Consider the following 11,395-nt stretch of genomic DNA (forward strand, 5'->3'; position numbering starts at 1 on the left):
CTGTGCTTTTAGATTTGCATTTCATTTATGTCCTCAAATTACCTGTGACTTTCACTGACTGTCATCCTCTAGGTGTGTTAATAATAGTTCGTATGTGTTGTCATAGCAGGGATTTGGTAAAACCAGAAAACCTCAGTATTTTGGCAGACTGTAGTGAACTGTTTTTTTCCAGTGTTGCATAATCTTTTACAGATGATCTGCTGGTTTCCCAGAAGAAGGCCATTTTGAAATGTTGCTGCACTATTTCACAGCCCAGCACAAAACACACACAGACAGAGTGAAAGAGTTTGTGCAAAGATCCATGCCTCCTGCTTTTTGCCATGGAGTTTCCCAGTTTATACTTCACCTCGGGCCATGGGAGGGGATGGGCCAATACAAAAACTGACTCACTGAAAAATTTGGCAGTCTAGAGAGCAATGAGTTAGAAGAACAGACACATGTTCTTAAGGGGCAGACAGCTGATTTGCCGACAGAAGCACCCAGAGAGCCGTTACTTGAAGAATATTACTTTGTTGCATCTGCTTTGAATCTGGAAACATTTCTCATATTTCAGAACAGCTGTCTAGCTTTGACAGAAAACCTGGTGGAGTGTTTTGTTCACAGGAGATATCTTCACTTTTTGTGTCAGATTGTAGCTGACAGACTGAGTAACATGTCAAAAGAGGTGAAGTCAGAGAGCGTGTCGCTGTGTCCTCTGGGCACAGCAGCTGCCCCTGAGCAGGAACCGCTGTGTATCTTTGGGACGGGGGACTTTGGGCGCTCTCTGGGCCAGCGATTGCTCCAGTCTGGCTACAAGGTGGTGTACGGCAGCCGCAGACCTCACAGCTGTGACCCCTTGCCTCAGGGAGCTCAGGTACAACAACAAGCTGCAAGCTGCATGACGTCTTCTCAAACTAAACTTTTTTTTGCAGCTTTGTTTGATCATTATTGTTGTTGTAATTGGCAGCTGATACTGCAGAACGTGTGCTGCATGATGGTCCTGCACATTCTGAAGTGAGAAATAACCACATATAAAGTAGAGCTGTGTTTTGTGTGTTGTGCAGGTGATGAGCCATGCGGCAGCAGCCCAGTCAGCCAGTGTGGTCATTCTTTGTATTCACAGAGAACACTATGACTTCCTGGAGACACTTGCACCTCAACTCAAGGGAAAGGTATGTTGTTTCACAGTCAAATGCCTTTGTGTAACAAGGCAGTTGGTTTATTTCTCTTTTCATCCACTGCACTGATTTTATTGATTGGAAGGTTCTGGTGGATGTCAGCAACAACCTCAAGAAGAACGTATACCCAGAGGCCAATGCTGAGTACCTGCATAAGTAAGATTAAATTAGGCAATAATGTAATTATTTTAAATATTGGACCATGTGGTTTGTAATAGCAACGCTGTTTGTTGTCCAGGCTGATCCCTGGAGCTCATGTGGTGAAAGCTTTAAACACCTTGTCTGCCTGGGTGCTGCAAAATGGACCCTCAGATGCCAGTAGACAGGTACTGAATACGTCCGTTAGTGATGTTCTGTATCAGATTTGATAAAAGAGGATCTTTCGGTTGGCAAAGTGTATTTGAAGCTTGCTAAAATTTTAAAAATACCAAATTGGGGTTTCTTCTTGTGCTATTTAGGGATGCATCTTGTTTTTCTATTGGTGACATTTTGGAATCAATCTATTCAGTACTGGTTGTCAAAGTCTTCTTCCACTGCAGAGCTACAAACATTTCACAGTTCTCTGATGTGTTCACACAGTGGGGTGTTGACCAGCAAGGTAAAAATAATAGTTAATAATAGCCTCTGTCAGTAAAGAAAGCATTGCAGTCCAAATTATATTATTAACTCATTTTGAAGTTTTGATCAAACCAAATCTAAGTAAAAGAAGCCAAACCTAAGGAGTCTGCCTTCTGTCTTTGCTGTGAATGCCATCTCTGATGTATCCTTGAATCAATTAACTCCACAGACTCTCTTAGATCTAAGCTTCCCATCATGTGCTTTGCTCTCTCACTGTACTGCAAATCTGCGGCATATGTGGGTTTTTCTGCTTCGTTTTGATCTGGTTGTGCAATCCCAGAGGACTGTAAAAACCACACCGGAGAGTGCGTGTGTGTTTTTGGGGGGCATATGTTTATGTATTGGGGCGTGTCAGTGTATTTGGAGCACAATCAGCAACATCACATAGGTGCAGACTGAGCATTGTTGTTTGTTTTTACATGTTTTCAACTATATTTAGCATTTTATACAGGAAGCCTCAGAATCTCCATGTACTTTTATGTTCAGTCCTCTGGAGTCAAAACCATCCTTTCATCATGGCATGTGCAAATACATAAACATGAATGCGTGCATTCAAAATAATTAAGACATATACTCTTATTTTTTCATGCTCCAGGTGTACTTGTGTGGAAACAATGTTGTGGCAAAGCAGACAGTAGCAGAGATGGCCACCAAACTGGGGTTCACTGTTCTGGACCGGGGGTCACTGACTGCAGCCAGAGAGCTGGAGGACTTCCCCCTGCAGCTGTTCCCAGAGTGGAGGCTGCCCCTACGCCTGGCCATCAGCCTCAGTGCCTTCTTTTTCATCTATGTGGTCATTACAGATGTTGTCTATGCATATGTTAAAAATGGGAAAGACATCTCCTTCAGAATCATGGTGTCCCTGGCCAACAAGGTAAAGACTGTTTAGTGTCTCGTAAATTAGCATTTGTTCCTCTTCCTCAAAGGTAGTCTCCAGGTGTATTCTACTGTGTAGAAATCATGTAACTCGAATCTGTTGCATGGTAACCTCAAAGTAACCTCTGTGTGTATCCCCATCTTTCAGGTGTTTCCCATTGTGTCTCTCATCATGTTGTCTCTGTGTTACCTGCCCGGTGTCATAGCTGCCTTCCTTCAGCTTTACAGAGGGACCAAGTACAGGTCAGAAGTCAAAACAAGATGGACTGATATTTAGTGCCTGGAAGGAGGTGTACAATTTCCAATATAATTTGAATATTGCACCTTGGGATTAGGGTTTAAATTACATCGAACACATTAAATAATATAATAATAATTAAAATTAATATTATTTATTAATTAATAATATAATTGAACATGTGTTAAATTCACCTCAGAGCCCCAAATTACCATCATCATGTTTCTGCGATCTGCACCATATGTTCAGCATCCAAGAGCATGGACACACATATTGCAGACAACGAAAGCACAGCGTTAAGCCTTTTCTCTGTATGTGTGGTCGTGTTTAAGGCGATATCAGAGGTGTATGTGTGTCATCTGTGTCTGATAATGGTGCTTAAGTTAAAAGGAGTTAGCAAGCAACAACTCTGTGTCTGTGTGGAGCATAATATTACTTGTGTAATGCTTCACACAGACACAGAGTTGTATGGATGTTATGTATCATTGTGCATTGCGTTTTTTCACTGGCTGTAATTATAGGACACATCATTGTACCCTTTACTATAAAGCTAAATGGCCTTCACTCAATGCAAGGTAGATTCATTGGTGTGTAGTGTTTTATCTATAAGGCACTTCTTGGACTAGCTCCTACCTGTTTGAGTATCTTCTTAACAAGTACTCAAGGCTATTATGGATTACGTTCACAGGACGTCCTACACTTGTTGGTCCCTCCGAAAAGAATTGGGTAAAAAAGCCTTCATGTTTGCTGCACCTTCTGCTTGGAACCTTCTTCAGAACTCGTTGAAACTGACTGCCTTTATTTCTTATAGACATTTTGTTGTCAACTCTGAAGGATATGGAGCAGGTGAACATGGTCATTGCCTTATTCTGCCTTATTCAACACAGGGGCTTGTGTTACTTATGTACACTATAAAAAATGCCTGTGAATTCCATAGTTATTTACTGTGATTTGTTTTACAGTAAGTTTCTTACAGTGTATGTATGATTGATGTCTTTTATATGTTGGAAACTTGTTCTTTATGTTCTTTTATGCTGGCCAGGTCTCTCTTGCAAAAGAGATTTTAATCTCAATGAGACTCACCTGGTTAAATAAAGGTTAAATAAAATTTAATTAGCGGTGGCTGAGAACAATAATAACCTCACCTTAACCATGAAATGACCACAACAATAAAACCTCAATGAAAAACACATCAATACATGTACATCTACAAAAGCTAAATAGTCCTGTGCAAAGCCAAGTAACGTTACACTGTTAACCCATTTAATGCCCAAGTACATTACCAGTCTGTAAAGAAAGAAAAGTTTCTTTGGCGTGCTAGTTGTTAGTTGGCAGGATTTGCCAGGTGAGGAACAATTGTGGTTCCGCTGTAGTGTTTTGCTCTGTCATGTAGGGCTGCAGCTACTGATGATTTACAGTGGGTACGGAAAGTATTCAGACCCCTTTACATTTTTCAGTCTTTGTTTCATTGCAGCCATTTTCCAAAAATCAAAAAAGTTCATTTTATTTCTCAGTAATGTACACTCAGCACCCCATCTTGACAGAAAAAAACAGAAATGTAGAAATTTTTGCAAATTTATTAAAAAAGAAAAACTGAAATATCACATGGTCATAAGTATTCAGACCCTTTGCCGTGAGACTCATATTTAACTCAGGTGCTGTCTATTTCTTCTGATCATCCTTGAGATGGTTCTACACCTTCATTTGAGTCCAGCTGTGTTTGATTATACTGATTGGACTTGATTAGGAAAGCCACACACCTGTCTATATAAGACCTTACAGCTCACAATGCATGTCAGAGCAAATGAGAATCATGAGGTCAAAGGAACTGCCTGAAGAGCTCAGAGACAAAATTGTGGCAAGGCACAGATCTGGCCAAGGTTACAAAAAAATTCTGCTGCACTTAAGGTTCCTAAGAGCACAGTGGCCTCCATAATCCTCAAATGGAAGACGTTTGGGACGACCAGAACCCTTCCTAGAGCTGGCCGTCCGGCCAAACTGAGCTATCAGGGGAGAAGAGCCTTGGTGAGAGAGGTAAAGAAGAACCCAAAGGTCACTGTGGCTGAGCTCCAGAGATGCAGACGGGAGATGGGAGAAAGTTGTAGTAAGTCAACCATCACTGCAGCAATCCACCAGTTGGGGCTTTATGGCAGAGTGGCCCGACGGGAGCCTCTCCTCAGTGCAAGACACATGAAAGCCCGCATGGAGTTTGCTAAAAAACACCTGAAGGACTCCAAGATGGTGATAAATAAGATCCTCTGGTCTGATGAGACCAAGATAGAACTTTTTGGCCTTAATTCTAAGTGGTATGTGTGGAGAAAACCAGGCACTGCTCATCACCTGTCCAATACAGTCTCAACAGTGAAGCATGGTGGTGGCAGCATCATGCTGTGGGGGTGTTTTTCAGCTGCAGGGACAGGACGACTGGTTGCAATCGAGAGGAAAGATGAATGCGGCCAAGTACAGGGATATCCTGGACGAAAACCTTTTCCAGAGTGCTCTGGACCTCAGACTGGGCCGAAGGTTTACCTTCCAACAAGACAATGACCCTAAGCACACGGCTAAAATAACGAAGGAGTGGCTTCACAACAACTCCGTGGCTGTTCTTGAATGGCCCAGCCAGAGCCCTGACTTAAACCCAATTGAGCATCTCTGGAGAGACCTGAAAATGGCTGTCCACCAACGTTTACCATCCAACCTGACAGAACTGGAGAGGATCTGCAAGGAGGAATGGCAGAGGATACCCAAATCCAGATGTGAAAAACTTGTTGCATCTTTCCCAAAACGACTCATGGCTGTATTAGATCAAAAGGGTGCTTCTACTAAATACTGAGCAAAGGGTCTGAATACTTATGACCATGTGATATTTCAGTTTTTCTTTTTTAATAAATTTGCAAAAATTTCTACATTTCTGTTTTTTTTCTGTCAAGATGGGGTGCTGAGTGTACATTACTGAGAAATAAAATGAACTTTTTTGATTTTTGGAAAATGGCTGCAATGAAACAAAGAGTGAAAAATTTAAAGGGGTCTGAATACTTTCCGTACCCACTGTAGTACTGGGAGCTGCTATAAATTATTTCATGGATTCATCAATGCATTGTTTAAGAAGTACTTTTGCTTGGCGGCTGATCAGGGGCCGTTGTACTGTTGTGGTAACATTACAGTTGTTGTTTTCTTTTACCTTGAAATAATCCCATAAGTTGGACACTTTCTTCTTCGTCCCTCACTATTTTCTCTCTTTTCCTCCACTTTGTAAACAGTGCCATCATAATCACATGGTGTTCACACAGCGCATAAGCGCAATGTGCGACAGTAATAAATGTCCTTGCAAAACAGTGTGGTACATAGTTATATGGATTATGTCTTGATGCAAAGAATATGCGTCGATGCATTTTAGTAATCGATTTAATTGATGAATCGTTTCAGCACTAGCATGCGTGTCACTGCCGTAAGAGAGAGAGTTTGGTTCTGCTGCGTGTCTGCTCCGAGCAGAACATGCTGGAAGACAGCTGTGGCTGTAAGACTGCTGGAAGACAGCTGTAGCTGTCTGCAGCGAATTGTGGTCCAGAGAAAAGAGAGTGAGCATAAGTTGTGCTGGGGGTTTTGTTGATCAGGTGAGGTCATGGGTCATAGATCACTAGCTCACATGATAAAAGTTCAGTTTAGATCACAAATTAACTTCATCTGTGAAGTCCTTGCAGTCCCAATGCACCATACAAGTAAAAATTTGTTTGTTTCAGGCGTTTCCCAGACTGGCTGGATCGTTGGATGCTCTGCAGGAAACAGCTGGGACTGATAGCACTTGGCTTTGCTTCTCTACATGTGCTCTACACTCTCATCATCCCAATAAGGTATGTTACAGGTTCATACATCATACTCCCTATTTCAATATATCACCACGTCTTATTACATTGTTGTTGTTAACCCTAACCCAAAACAAATAATGACAGCTTTGAATTTGGAAGTAATTAAAACTGTAACTTTAATTCAGTCAGTTTAAAAGAAACACCTTGCAAAAACAAATACAGTCTAATAACAGCCCTGCAATTATTCCTACCGTTTTTAGGATGCAGGGCTGTTGTATTAGACTGCATTACTTTGGGCTTGGTGTACCTAAAAACCTGTCATCTGAGTAACCTGGCAAATAGTAGGGTAATATATGGCATATAAATAGTCAGACCTCATAGAGGATAACTACATATGTAACCAGAAAATTCAAAGAATTAGCCTTCAGTTTCTTACAGCGTCTCCTCTTAAAGAAAGGTTTTCAGATGAAAAGGCATGATTGCTGACCACTAAAATGTATTTTTACTTGATAAGCTGGAGAAGTCGGCAAAAGAGTAGAAAGAAAAAAAGATGTTTGGCAAGAGCTATTGTTAGAAAGACAGAAATGGACAGATGTCATCAAAAAGATGGAAGAATGTTGGAAAGTGTTTTTGCAGTATGTAGCTAAGTGGTTGCTAAAGTGTTTGGAATGGTTGGAAAGATTTTGATTGGCAGTATATTTGGGCCGATAGTCAATGCAATCATCCATCAGCTGACAGGCATCATGATTTAACACGTGATTTAAAAATGTAGGCTATAGCACCTTTTTTAAGACAATTGCCGCCATCTCGCTTCTTCGTGAGTCCAGGTTTGTCCCTGTTATTGGTTCGAATGCTGTTCATACCAGAAATTAACCGCTTCAGAGTTCATTTGACAGTGGTCCAAAACCAGCCCTTAGAGACAGGCTGTGAGCTGTTGTTTGGTCCTCACCAGAGTTAGAGTCTGGTGTTCACACCAACCCAAACGAACCAAGGCTGATGTGGACCCACCCTTAGAAGAGGGGTAAAGCTAAGGTTTGAATGAATTGTGGATGTGTACTAAAATATACCATATGAAAAAAACTATTAACTGTAAAAAGAAGGAAGTAAATTAGAGAAGAAAGGAGCTGTTTGACACAGAGCTGTTAATTGTGGAGATTAATTATTGCACGCAGAAATGCAATTTTTAATTTTTTTAATCTAAGATCTTTGAGTTGATGGGCACCAAAGAGAATGCCTTCTGGAAAGTGCAGCTGAATTACAGTACAAAACATTATAATAATCTGCCTGCCTTAGTTGTGTAAAAGATGAAGTCAATGTAAATTTGCCTGATAATTATTCTTTAAAAGATTTTGTCATTTGCGTCCCCAGATATTATGTGAGATTCAGGCTTGCTGCGAATACCATCTCACAGGTAAGACAGCCATGCATCTTGAAAATTAGTGTGTTTGATGAATTCAAAGCTTTTTGTTTGTTTGCATAAGATATACTTGCTTATTCAGATACAACCATGAATTCAGATTATTTTTGATTATTCTATACTGTTTCCAGAAACTGTTAAAACACATCACTCTGTCTTGTTTATTGTCACTTTTAGATCAAGGAGAACCGAACATCAGAGTTTGACACCGACGTGGCGTGGCGTAGTGACTCTTACTTATCCATGGGGATTCTAGGATTTGGCTTCTATGTCGTGTTGGGAATAACCTCTCTTCCTTCTGTCAGCAATGCTCTCAGCTGGAGAGAGTTCAGCTTCATACAGGTGGATACTGGCATGTGTGTCTGAGTCATATGATATGTGGATATCTTGATGTGTTAGAATGTGTGAGCTTCAGAGTGTCCGCACATTCACAGTGACACATTAGGGACATAGAATACAGACCTCTTCTTTGGCTGTGTAGGCTGCCGTGCAGCACATCATAATGTGGCTGAATCTTGTTTACTGTTAACTGGAGGAATGAGACTACAGGGTTTTTATTAGTTTCCTGTGGTGCTGGCCCTGTCCAACAGCTTTTCCCTTATGTGGATGTGGGTGTTTGTACCTGTGTATGTGTTTTTAGAGGAATTATTATATACAGAGTGTATAGTTATTGCATTGTTCATCCCACAAATTAAAAAGGTGCAATTGTATATACCATCTACTTACATTTGCATGTAAATGTTGTGATGCAAAAGATAGCAAAGGCTTCACACCTTTTGTAGCCAACTGATTTGGCACTCTTAGCCCACAAAAAGGAAACTGAATGGAAGACAAGCACATTGCTTGTCATTTTAGAGCCATTTCTGTGATATTTCATGAGCCAGCTTCTGATAAAATGAATACAAACAACCATTTGGACATTTAATTTGGGACAACTGATTATCTCACCTCTACAATGTGGCCTTGAAAAGCTGCAAATGACACCCAGATTGATGATTCAGTTAACTCAGAGATACACGCTCACAATATTAAATAGGTTCAGTTGATACCCACTTACAAAGTGCCTGCTGGACATATTTTAAAGTGTGTTTCTGTGTACTGCCACTATAGTATTGCACCTGTTTATGCTCTGGGCTGCTGAGGTTCTGTTAGTGTGGAAATTTACAGAGAAGCTACTGGACCTTTAAGGAATGTGGATACTGGCAGAACAAACTATTTGCTACAATCTTCACATCACGTCCATTAGCCAAGATTCAAGCTCAAGATGATTCTGTGTGCTTCAGCCCAGATAGAAAATAGTTGCATGGGCCAGATAGCTGTTTCCAACTTCCTGTTGGGAGAAATGTGTGGGAAGTGATTTTTTTCGTACCCTTGCAAAATCTTCCACTGCAATTGTTTTTACTTGGGCAAACACAAATGTTTACCTTTTTTCTAACTTTGACCAATCAAAAATAAAATCAGCCTCACCACAGGGAACAAACTCATTCATAAATGTAACTAGGTCATGTCAAGCTCATTTTCTCATTCCACATCCCTCCCCTTTACTCAAGCCCAAATTAGAGCAGTGCTTTAAATGTTAAGTTATTCATCAAATGTAATTTGGGGGGCATACATTATCCTTGGCCACAGTCTTTACGTCTTGTTCATGTGTGTGAAATGGATCCACTTGCCTCTAAATTTGCAAGTGTGCGTGTATGCACACCCTCTATATACAGTAATTAAATTATCGTTATGTGCATCTGTGTGCACAATGTAGATGAGTATGTTGGCGTGCGTGTAGGTCAAAATCTTGTCTCTATAAAGGTCAGTCTATCACATTCCAGCTTACTGAACCTATTACACAGAGAATAGCTCTGTGTAATATCAGTGCAAGTGTAACTATTTGAATCTGTGAGTGTGCACGGGTACTCAGTGAGTGTGTCTTGTTTTTCCCTCTTCCAGTCCAAGCTGGGATACGTGACACTGTTCTTCTGTACCTTTCACACCTACCTGTATGGCTGGAACAGGTTCCTTTTCCCCTCTTCCTACAAATGGTACACTCCTTCGGCCTACATGCTCTGTCTGGTGGTGCCTTCTGTGGTGATAGTGCTCAAGCTGCTGCTCCTCTTGCCCTGTGTGGACCACAGGCTTGTCCGCATTCGACAGGGCTGGGAGAGGACTGATCCAGAGGAAGACAGCAACAAATCACTGCTAAAATAGGACAATTACAGACATAAAATCACTGGTATGCACAGAAAACAGACAAAAAGACACCCCGGTGACTTGTATTCCAAGAACTCTATCAACAGGTGACCTGGCTTATTGTTTTGGATGCCATAGATCCAACACTATACAATTACACCTACTGTTCTTATCTCTAATGTCAACAAAGTAAGGTTTTCATCAGTTATACAAATACCTTGGACCTACATAGATAATCATCACATGCATTAATGCAGCCATACTGCATTTTAACATTACTTTGCTTTTGTAAGGTCTTTTCTTCCACTAGATTTTAATTCTTGGTATATTCATTTTCATCCAATATTGTTACAGAAAGACTCTGAGATCAATGACTTTGCAGTATTTCCTTTAATAACAGCAGCAACAGTTTGACCAACACTAATTTTTATATCTTTGAGTTTCTAAACAACCTTTATCTATAGTATATGACGGCTTATGTTTATTGGATTGTTTTCTGTGTATTTCAGTTATTGGATTTAATTCTCAATGCTTTTCTTTTGTTGTTCCTTATTAATGTTCCTATATGTCAAATGTAACCACCACTGTGAAATGCTTTTCAAAATAAACACAAGTGTGACTGAACAGCATTGTCTTGTCTCTCTTTCACCCTCCCATATATATATATCTTATCCTGTCTGGAAGCTCAGTCATACTCAGGGAGTTTTCCCTGCTGAGCTGAATGTGCTCTGTCTAGTCGTCTCGGTCTGATCCCTCTCCAGGGTTCATCCCTCCAGCTGATCTGACGCCGTTCTCCAGGAAACATTCGCTCTGAGCTGCAGGCTTCTCCCCAGTCATTACTGGTTCTCATCACATCAGTGAAGAGAGGAGCACGCAGACTCCTCCATCACTGAAGTCGGCTGCAGAGCGAATATAATATTTGGTTGTGACAGTACAGATAGGCCCTTGATGTTGTGCTGCAGCAAGTCAGTTTAGTTGATCGTGAAGGGAGTGAAGAAAGCATGGAACAGATAACTGGTAGTTGTTAGTGACACATGATCAAGCATTAATCTATCAACATTGACAAGCCGGCACACACAAATGCTGTAGGTTGCCTCATGCA

At 40.9% G+C, this 11,395-nt stretch overlaps 1 protein-coding gene across 1 annotated transcript; it reads left to right on the forward strand.

Moving 5' to 3' along the window:
* Positions 1 to 278: 278 nt before the first annotated feature.
* Positions 279 to 10,919, forward strand: steap4 (STEAP family member 4). Its single transcript, XM_038711580.1, has 10 exons — positions 279 to 853; positions 1,044 to 1,151; positions 1,243 to 1,313; positions 1,396 to 1,483; positions 2,371 to 2,649; positions 2,800 to 2,894; positions 6,630 to 6,740; positions 8,064 to 8,106; positions 8,290 to 8,454; positions 10,054 to 10,919. The coding sequence occupies exons 1-10, from the start codon at positions 653 to 655 to the stop codon at positions 10,309 to 10,311; spliced, it is 1,419 nt and encodes a 472-aa protein (XP_038567508.1). The 5' UTR covers positions 279 to 652; the 3' UTR covers positions 10,312 to 10,919.
* Positions 10,920 to 11,395: the final 476 nt, after the last annotated feature.

Source organism: Micropterus salmoides, unplaced genomic scaffold, assembly GCF_014851395.1.
Source record: "Micropterus salmoides isolate LMB-PRFRI ecotype aquatic unplaced genomic scaffold, ASM1485139v1 Ms_hic_scaffold_11, whole genome shotgun sequence".
Classification (NCBI taxonomy): domain Eukaryota; kingdom Metazoa; phylum Chordata; class Actinopteri; order Centrarchiformes; family Centrarchidae; genus Micropterus; species Micropterus salmoides.